The 14,892-nt window shown below is 34.1% G+C and overlaps 1 protein-coding gene and 1 long non-coding RNA gene across 6 annotated transcripts; both read left to right on the top strand.

The window, feature by feature from the left end:
• Positions 1–98: 98 nt before the first annotated feature.
• Positions 99–3,199, top strand: LOC135150822 (uncharacterized). Of its 4 annotated transcripts, none has more exons than XR_010289182.1 (5): positions 99–694; positions 787–935; positions 1,163–1,506; positions 1,931–2,376; positions 2,494–3,199. It is a non-coding gene; the product is annotated as an uncharacterized LOC135150822 (long non-coding RNA). The 4 variants fall into 4 exon arrangements; XR_010289181.1 differs by having other exon boundaries at positions 102–659; positions 1,262–1,506; positions 2,494–3,198; XR_010289183.1 differs by having other exon boundaries at positions 102–694; positions 1,262–1,481; positions 2,494–3,198.
• Positions 3,200–6,483: 3,284 nt separating this feature from the next.
• On the top strand, positions 6,484–14,416 carry LOC108209232 (V-type proton ATPase catalytic subunit A). 2 transcript variants are annotated; one of them, XM_017380035.2, is made up of 21 exons: positions 6,484–6,816; positions 7,326–7,452; positions 7,783–7,838; positions 7,933–7,989; positions 8,164–8,275; positions 8,419–8,456; positions 8,548–8,649; positions 9,030–9,086; positions 9,201–9,272; positions 9,372–9,473; positions 9,556–9,618; positions 9,702–9,834; positions 10,652–10,758; positions 11,654–11,848; positions 12,004–12,090; positions 12,205–12,309; positions 12,756–12,853; positions 12,933–13,011; positions 13,492–13,580; positions 13,930–14,081; positions 14,187–14,416. In XM_017380035.2, the coding sequence occupies exons 1-20, from the start codon at positions 6,739–6,741 to the stop codon at positions 14,042–14,044; spliced, it is 1,872 nt and encodes a 623-aa protein (XP_017235524.1). In that variant the 5' UTR covers positions 6,484–6,738; the 3' UTR covers positions 14,045–14,081; positions 14,187–14,416. The 2 variants fall into 2 exon arrangements, with proteins under 2 accessions (XP_017235524.1, XP_017235523.1); XM_017380034.2 differs by having other exon boundaries at positions 6,522–6,816; positions 13,930–14,416.
• Positions 14,417–14,892: the final 476 nt, after the last annotated feature.

The following is a 14,892-nucleotide window of genomic DNA, read 5'->3' as shown; positions in this document are numbered from 1 at the left end:
ATTTAGATGGGTGTATTCGATTGAGATTTAAATTAATTGTTTTTAGTCTATGAATTTTAGTGGATTGTATGGGCTTTTGATTTTGTGCAAATCTTATATCTATATAAAGCAAAATCTCGGGCGGCTAACGTGGCACTTCTCAGGCTCTTAAATCAAATTCTCTGCTCTCTGAGCCTCGCTCGCCTAGAACAACTCTTCTGTTCGACTGATTAATATTTCAGTTAATTAATGACCTTTTGTTTTCCTAATCTATTAATTATTTCAGTTTAAAAACCTTTTGCTTTTCATTACAGGTAACTTTTGATTTTTCAATGGTTAATCATGTTGTTCAGCCTTTGATTTCCCACGATCCGTAGTGTTGTTTGTATAATTCAGCCTTTGTCTTCACATTCACGTGATCGAGAAGGTTCATGGTGATCAGGTCATTAAAGGCATCAATAGCATCGATAGATTGGTGTTCCGTTCCGCCAAGGTCTACATCAATGGCCTTCTACATGTTTGCGAGGATGTCTCAATGAAAGAAGATAACACAACTGTGGTCTTTTCTAAGAGGCTCAGGTTTCCGGTGACCTTCTACATGTTTGCAAAAATGTCTTGCAATGATTTTTAATTCGATGTGAAGGAGCAGAGTATGGTGGATGTGTTTGTTATGATAGAAGGTTACTGCCATTTGTTTGTAGAGAGGCTCGATCTTGTAGGCAAAGAAAAATTAGTTTTTTTTACACTTATTAATGTGTGTTATCTGATGCATTTGATTCTTGAAATGATACGATTTCTTTTTTACAGAGGATGTTCAGAGGAGGTATCGGGCTTGATATATGGTTCTACAAGATGATGAGAGTTTCCAAAGCTTCGAGAGATGAGTGCAATGTTCACATCACATTTTGGGAAGGAATTCTTTGCTCTTGCTGAATTAATCCTCCATGACAATAGAGGTAAGCAAGCAATATTAGAATATAGTTGATTAATATTGTTCTGACATTTGGCAATTAGATTGGTTAGCGCTTCAGTTTGTTGCAACTGTTATGAACTAGATGACTGCGTAAATCAACTCTATTCTTGTGTTGCTTTCGGTTCGGTTGGATGAATGTTAGTGATTATAGACACACATGTTTGTTTGGATTAGTGTGCTGACAAAGGTCTTTGTGCGAGTTTAATTCAGTACAGCTGAGGATTTCCTCCCAGTTCTATGTAAAAGCTCCTCATCCTCAAATGGTACTCCCTCTCATACAAGGTGATTAATAAGTATTCTCTTTCTCAGGTGGGTGGCTTTTTTAAAGAATTTTTGGTGTCACTCCAAGTATTTAGTGTATAAATAAGATACTCTGCTATCTGGTCAAAAGGACCTGCATGTGTAAAACCATAGCAAAATCATCTTCAAAATGTGAAACAAATGTTTCAAGAGCCTCTGTCACTACTCGCCAGTGTTTATTCAGAGGGACGGGCAAACTGGACTACGCCAGCTTATGTTGCTACAAATGGTATCTCTAGATTTCTTTGTTACAAGTACACTATTATTTCTAACTTTAAACTGCTTTAATTAGTAGAATAATTTGCTTTTATTGTCCTCTCTTGGTTAAGATATCTGTATAAGTTGCTATTTGGTTCTCAAACCTCAGACAAATATGTTATTTCGAATATTGTAAACTCAAATTTGCACTCTCAGCAATTCAGCTTGCAATTTGTTTTATTACTGGACTTTTACCTCTTTGTTGCAAGTCCAGTACTTAATTAGCGTCTTTTAAATCTTTCAAGGAAGACTTTAACCAATCACACTAAAATGTTATTGTTGTGTAGTAGTTACTCATAAGTAGGATAATTTAAGAAAGTTATTTACAAGTGATGGTTAAAAACCTGTTAAATTAAATTGTGACTGTTTACATGAGGCTGCTGTTTATATTAATTTTGTTTTATTACTTATTGATTGTAGCTAATTTTCCGCAACTATTTGAGTGTGCAAAGATGACAACTACACCAAAGATTTCCATCGATAACGGTGACCTGGTATTGCATGGGAAAACTGTGCTCAAGGGGGTTCCGGACAATATTATGCTGACTCCAGGATCTGGAGCTGGACTGGTCTCCAGGGCTTTCATTCGTGATATGAGTAGTAAATGCATCCATGTCTTTCCCGTGGGTGTATTAGAGTAAGCACCAAAGTTTCCTTCCTAATTTGCTGTTATGTCTGTTTGTAATGATGTGGTTACTCTTATCTATTGCTATGAAGTATTATAATCTACAAGCTCCTAGATATTCCAAATTAATAGCCTACAAATGAAAAGATGTGTATATTGGTGTAATGTGGCTGAAGAGCACCAGGTTTCAGTACAGGGCATTAGTCTACAAGTTGAAGAGGAATCCTCCATGACAAAAGAGGTAAGCAAGCAATATTATTTCAGATAAACAAGTATAAAGGGGCTTAAATTTGCAATCATAGAAGTACAATTTTTTCGATATATGCAAGCTAATCAGATCGATGTCATGAATGTGTAGAATTTTGAAGCAGGATCAAATCTAAAATAGAATTCCTCGATTTTACTTGGAAAAAAAAAGATGAAAGCTTTTCTGATTCTATGAAAGGAAGAAAAAAGTACAAGGACATAACTGACACAAGACATGAAGACAAGCATCATTTGAATCGGCAGCTTATACAGCAGTAGTCCAGATGATCAAATTAGTCCAAGTACAAGGTTGAAAAAGGCATCTAATACACCTAAGCCTAGAGAGGTTTGGACAGAGAGGAATTAGAAATTATGGATCATATAAAATATATAAAATGTTTTATATTTTATATATTTCTCATTTGGAACCTGTTGCTGCTTCAAAATATGTTTCGAGTATTCATTCAGGAAGTAACACTGATATAGGACCACGTCATTCCAATGAGGATTAACACATCTCTGTTGATGATCTGTATGCCCAGTTAGGATCCTACCATATGTGGCCACTACCAAGTTCGTTATATGTTCTGTTTGACATTCATGTTGTCCAAGCTCTGGCTGATGAATGCACTGTCTGTAATCTCTCTGAGACAACAACTTTGACTGCTTTGGTGTTTGGAAGTCATCTACAAGTGATTGCGTGTGCTGTGTTTCTCCTGTGGTGCTTTGCAGAAAAGGAGTTGTCCCCCCTATGTCTCAAGCTTCCCTTCTTTTTTGTTCTAACTTTCAGGCTATGCCTCCTCATTTTAAAAATGAAATATTCTTAAGTTGATAATTGATTCTTTATTTTTCCAGCTTATTAATTGTTACTGTTAAAGACTATTTACTTTCTGGTTCACAAGATCTTTAATTTATTAAGACTAAACACATATTTTAATTTTCAAAATATTTAGTCTACATTTTTATCTCAATTATTTATAGATTTATTATTCAGTATATATATTAAATATAAGTATACAAGTCTTACCTAATAATTATTATATTAAATTTGTTATTATAAAATTAAATTCAAAAGATAACATTATTCAAAACTAATTTGTAAATACTCACAATATAAAATTTAAAATTATTAAAATATTAATATTTTAAATTTATTTTCAGAACCGCGCGAAGCGCGGTTTTATCACCTAGTTCTTAATAAAACAGAGTAAAGTTAGTATAGATTCTTTAGAAATTAAGGACAATGTTTCAAAATTTGTTTGGGTTCTTTTTAAAAATACCCATCTGTAAATTTATTTTTTTTAAAAATACTACCATCTTTATCATTGTTTTTAAGAATGCCTTTTCATAAATTGTTTTTTTCAAAAATACGATTTGCAACTTTTGCAACTTCATTTGCAACTCCAGGCGGCGCCAGTCGTGTTGCAACCTCATTTGCAACTGAATTCCTGATTTCAAGTTCCAGTTTTCAAATGTGATTTTCGACCTCATTTTTGGAATCGATATATATATATACATGTCGAAACAGAGGTCGAAAATGGCAACTGAAAACTAGAAGTTGCAACTTACAGTTTTCAGTTGCAATTGTAGTTGCAACAGTTGCAACTTTCCATTTTTATTTGCAACTTTTGCAATCTCATTTGCAACTTTTGCGGCTGCGCCGCCCAGGGTGGCAAAAGTTGCAAACCGTATTTTTGAATTTTTTTTTATAAAAAAGTATTTTTAAAAATAATTCTGAAAGGTAGTATTTTTGAAAACAATAAAAGAAAAGGTAGGTAGTTTTGTAGATTTCCCAATTTATTTTGATGGGATTTCAAAAAACTTGAAACACACTAAAGAATCCCACAAAAACTATCATTTTATGAAATCCAAAAGAATCCATCATCATTTGAATACCATTATCATATTTTAATATATTTTAAACAATTTAATTGATACTGTGCATTAAAATCATAATCGAATACTATGAGATTTTGTAACATAGTTCGAAATCCCAATTGAATATCCCACGATTTTAATAAATTTTAAACAATCTCAATCGAATACTCTCGGATTTCAAAAATGTAAGCAAATCCTTTAAAATCTTAACCGAATACACCTCGGTTAGTTTAAGAACGTGTCTGCATGATTGAAAATGATAATTAAAAATGAGAGATAATCACATATTTGTGTGTAGATTTATACGGCGTGTTTTTTCTAATATTTGACTTTTTATTATATTTAAAGATAAAAAAAAACATACATCAATGAGTCTGTATGTACATACATCAATCAAAGATATCAATGATATAATTGTTACGGTTAACACATTAAAAAACGAGTTCATGTGATATTCGAGTTCACTTACAAATCTCGTCTACTCACAACATGTTTTGATTAATGTTTAATCAAAAAATTTGAGAGTTTGAAAATCATGAAATTTAAATATATTTCCAACTATCTGTTTTTTTTTTGAACAGAAATGCACTTGTCTGTATCGAGATGCATCAATATTTCAAGTAGTTCCTTTCATTCAAAAAGTTTTTTTCCCAATCGAAAAACATGAAAGCGTTTTTCCACCGGAAAACCGACGGAAGCCCCTTCGACCTTCGTGATGAAAAGAGAAAGGCGGTTAGAGAGAAGAGAGAAAAAGAAAACTAAAAGGCCAAAACTTTTTTTAATATCATTTTTTTGAAAATTATTTACAAGAGCATGACTTGCAACTTCTACAATCTTTTCTCTGGTTTGCAACATCAGTTTGCAATTGTTGCAAATGAGGTTGTATAAGTCGCAAATGAGTTTGCAAAAGTTGCAAGTTGTATTTATTGCACAAGTCGCAAATGAAAATTTTCATTTGCAACTATTTATAACTGTTACAATATGTTGTTGCAAACGAGATTGTAGAAGTTGCAAGTCGTACTTTTGTAAATAATTTATAAAAAAAAACTGTATTTTTTAAAATATTGAGAAATTGGCAATAATTTTTTGGTAATTTTTTTTAAAAGGTTAGGCATTTATGAAAAAAATCCAATAAAAGAATAATTTATAATATATTATGGAATAATATATAGATATGATATAGTGATATAATATTTATTTATAAATTTATAAAAACAATCATATGATTGGCTTATAAACCGCTCCTTTAAGATTATTTTAAAATATAATTTTATAATATTTTTTGAATGAAAATTGATATTTAAACTCTTTTTATAAATGGGTATGGGACCGAGTTAATGGATCTGCGTTTGGAGTAAAAACCTCGGCTATAAACTTCCTTATGGAATGGAGGGAAGCACAGGCAAAATGTGCAGAAGCAGGTGACTATATATGGCAAAAACCCATGAATGGCTGGGTAAAATTAAATACTGATGCTGCTTTGTTTCATGATGGAAGTATTGGTGTGGGTTATGTTCTGCGTGATGCTCAGGGAAGGTTTCTGGGAGCCAGATGTCGCAGACTGCACGGAGCATGGTCACCTCGAGAAGCTGAGGCCATTGGCATGAAGGAAGCATTGTCATGGCTCATTACCAGAAGAAATCAACACTGCATTATTGAATCTGATTCACAGGTTTTAGTAAATGCGTGCAAAGGAAGTCCAGGTGAAGCCATTTTTGGCACAATTGTTGGAGATTGTATTCAAATATTGAAGCACATAAATCCCGTGCTAGTTAGATTTGTGTATCGTTCTGCGAATAATGTAGCTCATGCTCTAGCAAAAGCTACTTATTCTATGTCAGAAGATCGGGAATGGGTAAATACCCCCCCGGAATTTATCTTGCATGTACTCAGTAATGATTTGGTTTATTGAATAATATTACGAAGTTATTTCAAAAAAAAAAAAAAAAAAAAGAACTAAAATTTATTATGTAACTATATTTTATAAAAGTATCGTGCCGCGTAATTTTTAAGAACCAGAACCATACACCAGAGCTACAAATATCCGCATCAATAATTTGTAACACATGGCTATTTTCTGTACTGATTGATACACCCACGGCCTCACGACAAAAAAACAGAAAAATGATAAAAAGATGGCAGAAAGGTAAATTCACCGAAACAGGGATAAAATAGTAAAAGACAGCATATGCTAATACGCAAATGGATCTGACCCGCCCAGCCCAAACGGCTATAAAACCACGAGATCCATTCCCCAATCACAAATAAAAGGTTGATTAGTTAAGCATCGCGAGAAGATTTGTCGGGTCTCTAATAACCACCACCTCATCTCTTCACTTGTGCACTTCTTTACTACACATCCACATATCGACTATACATACACGTATAGATACACACACATCTAGGTTTTGATCAGATCCGCAGAGTCGAGATCTGAAGCTGTTGATCTGATCTATCGATTTTATCTGAATCTGAGAAGATGCCTTCTGTGTATGGGGATCGATTAACTACGTTCGAAGACTCCGAGAAGGAGAGCGAGTACGGTTACGTCCGTAAGGTAATTTATCATTGTTTTTATGAATATAGATCTCTGTTTTGTTTTTCGTTTTTGATTGTCTGGCTGTATGATTTGTTGTTATAATTATATTACATTCTATGTGGAGTGATTTATGGAGTGGCGAATTTACTGTTTATTTATGGAACGATACGATAGGGTTCGAGTTTTGGTTGAGATAAAAGTGATTTGATTGTGAGTCTCTGATCTTGATCTGTTATGATTGTAATTGTGGAACGTATATATGAATTGCGGCATTGATCAGGAGATGATTAGGATCCGAGGAATTGACGGCCTTGTAGTAGATATGATCTGGCTTCGGTTGATTTTTGTTTGTTGTGTTACCATTATTTGTGTACAAGTCTGACTGCTGTGATACATTCTATGAATATTTTTTTTTGCATCTGTTTAACAATTTTGCACTGGTTGTAAGTTCATCTGATGTTTGTTTTGTTATTATCTCTGTATGTGTACTAGTTGTATATGACTGAACTTTACTACCGTGGTTGTAGGTATCCGGACCAGTTGTTGTTGCTGATGGAATGGGAGGGGCGGCTATGTATGAACTTGTTCGTGTTGGACATGACAATCTTATTGGAGAAATTATTCGTTTGGAAGGAGATTCTGCTACAATCCAAGGTATAAATTTACTTCGTCCAATCTGTAGTACCCAATATAATGCGTCCGAAATGCGGAATATGAGCATCGTACTAATTACTATACAACTAGTTAATAATTTCCAGTTTCGCGTACATGTTAAACTTTTATGTGAATAATTCCCTATCTTCTTAATTCACTTGCTTGTGTAAGTATGCAGAACAAATTATTATGTCCAAGTGTTAAATACTCATATTGCCTTGTGTTCTTTATATTTTATTTCAATGTCTAGCAGTCTAGCCTAGCTTAAGAGCAATAGCAACACTAGACGAATTCAAGTTAATGAGAAACTTTTCCACCATTTTCTTTCAGTTTACGAAGAAACAGCTGGGTTGATGGTGAATGATCCTGTCCTTAGGACACACAAGGTATGTTGGTTATGCGTTCCTATGTGTATTCCAAGCCTCTACACTATGTAATGTTTGTTGAGCGCAGAAGATGTTAACTTCACTAATTTTGCAGCCCCTATCTGTGGAGTTGGGTCCTGGAATTCTGGGAAATATCTTTGATGGTATTCAGGTCTGTCAGATATTAGTTTGTAACTTATAACAATGTTAACTTCGTAAATATGTGTCTTCCACTTCGATTACAAGCACTGCCTGTGTGGTTGCTATCCCCCAAAAAATAATCATAGATCTGCTTAACAGTTTTTGATTCTAACTAGGTTTTTCTGTGCCTGATCATATAATGCAGAGACCTTTGAAGACCATTGCTAAGAGATCAGGTGATGTCTATATCCCTCGTGGTGTCTCGGTACCAGCCCTTGACAAAGACACACTATGGGAATTTCAGCCTAAAAAAATAGGTAATTTTAATATATTGTTTTTTCTTTCTGCTTATCTAGATTAAGAGTACACATAATGTCATATGGGATTTATTTGTGCCTTACTGCTTTTGATCCAAAACATGGTGAATAAAATATTTAAATATTCAAAATCCTCGTGGCAGGTGAAGGGGACCTTCTTACAGGTGGAGATTTATATGCTGTAAGTTTTTTAAGACCAGATTTTGTGTTGAATTATTTTGTTTCCTGTATATATGGTGATATAAAGCTATTTAATTATCAACTCAATGCAGACGGTCTTTGAGAATAGTTTAATGCAACATCATGTTGCTCTGCCTCCTGATGCCATGGGAAAGATAACATATGTTGCTCCAGCTGGTCAATATTCACTAAAGGTTTGAACCTGATCCTTAGATAAGTCGTCATTTTAATGCCATCTCGAATAGCTAGTCCAAATATTTATGTGCCAACATATATAGAATAAGCTCCTAACATGCAAATGAGATTAATGATGAATTGCATCAGATCAAGAAGGAAGTATTACAACCACAAACAAATGCCTTTGACGAATAAAAAAATCATGTTGGTGACATGCATGGAAATGTCTGTAATGTTAAAGAACAACCTTCTGAATAAAGTTGGATTGTTTCTTAAACTGTACAGATGATTAAGAAAAGTAGAATCATGTTTCAGATGAGAGAGTACTAAAACAACAAATGCACATATCTATTATTCAAGAAAGTGTATTTTGTAATATGTTCCTATGCTTATTCAGGATACAGTTTTGGAGCTTGAATTTCAAGGCGTCAAGAAGCAATTTACTATGCTTCAGGTTTGTTGTTACTTTTACTTTCAAGTATAATACCACACACATAAATAGCTGGTCCAAGATTTATTGTAAATAGAGCTTCAATCTTATCAATTTCATATCTGTACTTATCTGCAGACTTGGCCCGTACGAACTCCCAGGCCTGTTGCATCAAAGCTTGCCGCTGACACTCCTCTTCTCACAGGACAGGTAATTGAGATGTGTAGTCTATTATTGATTTTGTTGATTCTCTTTCATACTTCTTCCTTGAGTTATTATTTGGTGTTCTAATGAGTTCAAATATATCAGCGTGTACTTGATGCCCTTTTTCCATCTGTGCTTGGGGGAACTTGTGCAATTCCTGGTGCATTTGGTTGTGGAAAAACAGTCATTAGTCAAGCTCTTTCCAAGGTGATCTTCGTCAATGCCTCTTGGCAGATGTAAAATGCTGATAATTTTGATTAGCTAATGGGTTGTAGTTATCTTTATGCAGTATTCCAATTCTGACACTGTGGTTTATGTTGGTTGCGGGGAAAGAGGAAATGAAATGGCAGAGGTAATGATTATCTATCTAGTGTTATTGCTTATATAACTCTTTATTTCTTGCAAACTGTTTAATTTAAAAATTGGACTTTACAGGTCCTTATGGATTTTCCTCAATTGACAATGACTCTCCCTGATGGCCGTGAAGAGTCTGTCATGAAACGTACTACTCTCGTGGCCAACACTTCAAACATGCCTGTGGCTGCTCGCGAGGCTTCAATTTATACAGGTAACATGCTTACTTCTCAGTACTAATCTCTAATTTTTCAGCTCCAGAGGTAATTTATATTATGGGACAAATAGTTTTTAGAATTGAAGCTCTTATTTATTAATCGATTCCTATCAATTTTTTTAACTCAGTTATTTTTTATATACTGTTACCTTTGTTCTTTCTCTTTTTAACATTTCTTTCCAGGTTCTTTTTTGTTCTACTCTCTGTTATTTCATGTAAACTTGTCTTAGTTGTACTTTTAAACACAAGAAGCTTGCTAATTCCTTTTATCAGTAGATGTATGCCCCTTGTCACTATTAAACATGTTGTAGCGAGAATATGTAAAAGGGCTGAGAAGCCATCTTTTGCCTAAAGTTGCTTGAAACTAGCTCTGATTCAGCTTTTAGCTACTCAAAATATTCCCACCTTCCATAAGTAAACATCCTGGATCCACACAACATGTTTAAGACATGTTTTACCTCCAAGCAAATTATATATTGCAAGAGAGGGTGCAGTTATTTGATTGATTACCACTTTATTCATTCATGAAGCCTGCATAAAGCAAGTATCTAATTTGGATTCTTTGATTTATTGTATTAATTTATTAAAATGATGGCTAGCACTTTTCAGTATTTTGCAGTTAAAATTTGTTTAAAAGTACTACTAATCAGAAGAAGCAGATCAAGTGCATATCCGCTACCGTAGGAGAGATTGTCCTTAAAAAATTTATATATTGGATGAAGTAAATTATTTGAATTGAATATTCAGCTGACTATGAGTTTGTGGTGGTTGGATTAAGCTCTAATATTCTAAATCATGAAAATAAATGTTTCAGGAATCACTATAGCAGAATACTTCAGAGATATGGGTTACAATGTTAGTATGATGGCAGATTCAACATCCCGGTGGGCAGAAGCTCTAAGAGAAATTTCAGGGCGATTGGTAAGTACATATCGAAATTTGTGCATGTAAATTCAATGTAGATTGTTTCGGGAAAGTTTTAGCAACTGTTTCTTTGATTCTCATCTTAATGTGATGCATTTAATCAGCTATCCCAAAGTATAAATAGCTGTTTTGTCAGCAGAATGAGTACAATTTAATTTTATGTCTTTGTGATAATGTCAAATTAATTGACTCCTATTTGCTGGTTGTGTTTATTGTTCGACTGTGAATGTTATAATTAAAACCAATTGCTACGTGTCCTTTGAGGACTCCTCGTAACCGATTTTAGAAAATTTTCAGGTCTTACTGATATTCTTGGTTATATAAGTGAGCACAGATGTTTTCTGTGACCTTTACAACAAATTTTAGTAGAACGCATGTACATAATTCGCAGTTTGTGCATTATTAAGACTTAAGTAATACTCCTTCCGTCCCAGCAGGTTGTTTATGTTAACTGTTTGCACGCATTTTGAGGCTCCTATAAAGTATAGTCCCATAACGTTTTTTTTTAGTTTTTTTTCCCGAATAAAAGTTTAAACGTCGAACTTTTTTTCAGGGAAGAAAATTTTGAAAAAAATATTATGGAACTATACTTTATAGGAGCCTCAAAATGCGTGCCAAAAAGTAACGTAAAGAACCTGCTGGAGGGAGTATGTTAATATATTATTATGATATTCACCTGCTAAAAAAGCATTACAATAATGCCACTACCTTATAATGTAGTATGAACTAATCATATTAATCTTAATATGATATACTATGAATTAATTCAAGTAGTTTGTCATTTTTTTCATATAAGGAAGCATGTAATATTTCAATATATTTGTAAGAATTTAAGCTTATGATTTTCCCCTTTGGCATGGATGTATCTAATGTATTTCTTTTTCTTCTCCAGGCAGAAATGCCTGCTGATAGTGGGTATCCTGCTTACTTGGCAGCTCGTTTAGCCTCCTTCTATGAGCGTGCTGGTAAGGTGAAGTGCCTTGGTGGACCAGAACGTAACGGTAGTGTTACTATCGTTGGTGCTGTTTCACCTCCAGGAGGAGATTTTTCTGACCCTGTTACATCTGCCACACTCAGCATCGTTCAGGTATGAATTAAGTTGCTAAAATACTCAATTACACCAATTTTTAAATCCTCCATTTTGATGGTAGAAATACATTACATTTGTGCGGGCCTATCTACAAAAAAATCTGTGGCTACTAGAGTATCTTGGTTTATATTGATTTTAAATTTTATTTGAAGGTCTTTTGGGGTTTAGACAAAAAGTTGGCACAGAGGAAACATTTTCCTTCTGTGAACTGGCTCATCTCCTATTCAAAGTATTCAACAGTGAGTTTTCATTTTCAAACTTCAGTTGGGATATATAATCATGTTTTTGCCTTCCTAATATTTGTACGTGCAAGATTTTCTTTTTAGTCCACAAGTTAAAATGTGTTTTTCCAGGCATTGGAGTCCTTCTATGAGAAATTTGATTCAGACTTTATCGACATCAGGACAAAAGCTCGTGAGGTTTTGCAGAGGGAAGATGATCTGAATGAAATTGTCCAGGTTAGTTATCAATATGATACAGAGTTCTGACTTATTGAATATATTGTAAGCTGTCCATGGCAGTAGTTTTGACTGTTGTCATCTGCTTGTATAAGAACTTGAATAGAACACAGAAGGATTGTCTTGTAAAATCAGAAACACGCCAGTCGAGTATAATCATTGACAATTCAAAGCAATTAGCATTAGACATATTTTCATCTAGTGTAAGAAGCATAAGTTAGTTATAAGCTAAAAATGAGTTATATAATGTTATAAGCTAAAATATAAATGAGGATCATGCCAGTATTTTAGACACCCTATACATGAGTTAAAAGCGAGTTTTTTTTGCATCTAGTGAGGTTCATGCGAGTGTCGATTAAAGTGCCTTTTGTTTTTAACTTAACAGTTTTTCTTTCGTCTCACCAATAGTATCTGACTATCCTTTTTGCGCATTTCTTTCTTTGCAGCTGGTTGGGAAGGATGCTCTAGCAGAAACAGATAAAATTACCTTAGAGACTGCAAAGCTTTTAAGGGAGGATTATCTTGCCCAGAATGCATTTACTCCGTAAGTCAATACATGGCTCCTTGTTGGTGTTAGTTATATCTATTGACCTAATATACCTGCATTTTGATTGTGGTGACAGATATGACAAATTTTGTCCTTTTTACAAGTCTGTCTGGATGATGCGCAATATTATCCATTTTTACAATCTGGCCAATCAGGTAGGAAGTTTCTCTGTTTTTATTTCTAACTTTTTTACCTGCTATATGATTTCTTGCTCTTTGTGAGTCTTTGTTGGCAAGTGTCCCACTTCCTTATTTACCAGGTAAATGTTCAATAGAAGTTGTAACAAATAATTTTCTATTAAGATCATGTCTGATCGATTGCAGCATAAAATAAGCGCAATCTTTTAAAGCTTGATATTACAGGCTCTGTTTGATTGGCTTAGCATTGTAAATTTGCAATAAGAAGACATCAATATTTTCTTATAATAAAGCACATGTTATAAATACTTTTTTACAAAAAGTAAAACTCTACATGTTGGCAAAACAGTATCATCCGATTATTTACAGGCCATTCAGGCACTTGATGTCATGAAAGTAACAAACATTGTGATTATTGGTTCCTTTTACATACAGCAGTTATAAAGTTACTTTGTCAACTAAATCATACAAATTATGTATCACGGCTTTAACTCGCAGGCTGTGGAGCGAGGAGCTGGTATGGATGGCCAGAAGATAAGTTATACCCTTATCAAGCATCGTCTAGGGGATCTTTTCTATCGCCTGGTGTAAGTGAACTCAGTTATTTTACTTGTTGACGGCTTAGACGACTGCACTTCTGTTTTTGCTGTTTTTGTTGCACTACATATAATTGAAATCTTTGGTCATGATCTGAATGGTATTATTGAATTATCTGATTTTGGTGGAGTCTGATGTTTATTCTACAAACTGTATGATTACACATAGTTCATCACTCGTATGTTTCATTTCATTTGTCTTTACGATGCATGTTTGTAACGTTTTGGTATATCTTTCACTCTCCATTATATATATTCCTACACAGGGAAGGGTTTAAAATAATTTAGCCTGTGTTAATGGTGCATTGTTGTGATCTTTTGTCCATCTCCTTTGTTGCAGTTCTCAGAAATTTGAGGACCCCGCTGAAGGTGAGGATGTACTTGTAGGGAAGTTCAAGAAACTTCATGATGATCTTACATCTGGTTTCCGGAATCTGGAGGATGAGACACGATGATTGAACATGTTAGGATAATGGTTACATTCCTTGAGAGGTGATTATGATATGTATGCAGCGAAGATGAAATATTGTATTATTTAGTTTTGTTTTTGAGCCAGCCTGCACTATTCAATAATTGATCCTTATTTTATCTTGAAAGGGGCATCAGGGAGGGTTAGCCCAGGATTACCTACTTTCCTGTTCACTGCCATAGCTGAAAAGGAATGCTAGGCATATAATTTGTTAGAACCCGGGATGGCAGTCTTGTAAAATAGATACTGTGATTTGCACTGGGGTAGCACCCTCCAAGTTTGTAATTTCTGTTTGGCTGCTCTAATATTGTTTTGTAGCGAGCATTATCTCAATAAATCTCCTGGAGATATTTATTTATTTTGATTTATTGCCTATTGTAATTACTCCTATTGTTCAGTTGAAAATAAAGATTGTATTTGTACGTAACATAACATGTTTATGCGACTGTGTTTAGATGCGTACCCTGCACCGTCTGGGTGATTGGATGAGGTGTTTGTTTCTCATGGCACAGTTTCAAATCGAAAATTATATTTATTTTGTTTAATGTTTAATGGTGTGTAATAACCCTTTATTCTTGCTCTACCATCATCCTTTTATTATTCTTCTGGAATGTCGCCTATACCAAATTTCTGAGGAAAAGTAGAACTACACCTTTTTTCCTCTTGTGGAATGTTGTTTATACCAAATTTTCAGGAAAAAATAAAATCATGCTTAGAACTTTCATTGGATATATTCTGTAAATGATGATTGGAGCTGTAATATTGTAAATCACGAAAGTAATTATTTCTGGTATCACTGTAGCTGAATACTTTAGAGACATTAGCTAATAGCTA

Source organism: Daucus carota, chromosome 2 (genome assembly GCF_001625215.2).
Source record: "Daucus carota subsp. sativus chromosome 2, DH1 v3.0, whole genome shotgun sequence".
NCBI classification, from domain to species: domain Eukaryota; kingdom Viridiplantae; phylum Streptophyta; class Magnoliopsida; order Apiales; family Apiaceae; genus Daucus; species Daucus carota.
The sequence above is the reverse complement of the archived record's forward strand: the minus strand, read 5'-3'. Positions and strand labels throughout refer to the sequence as shown.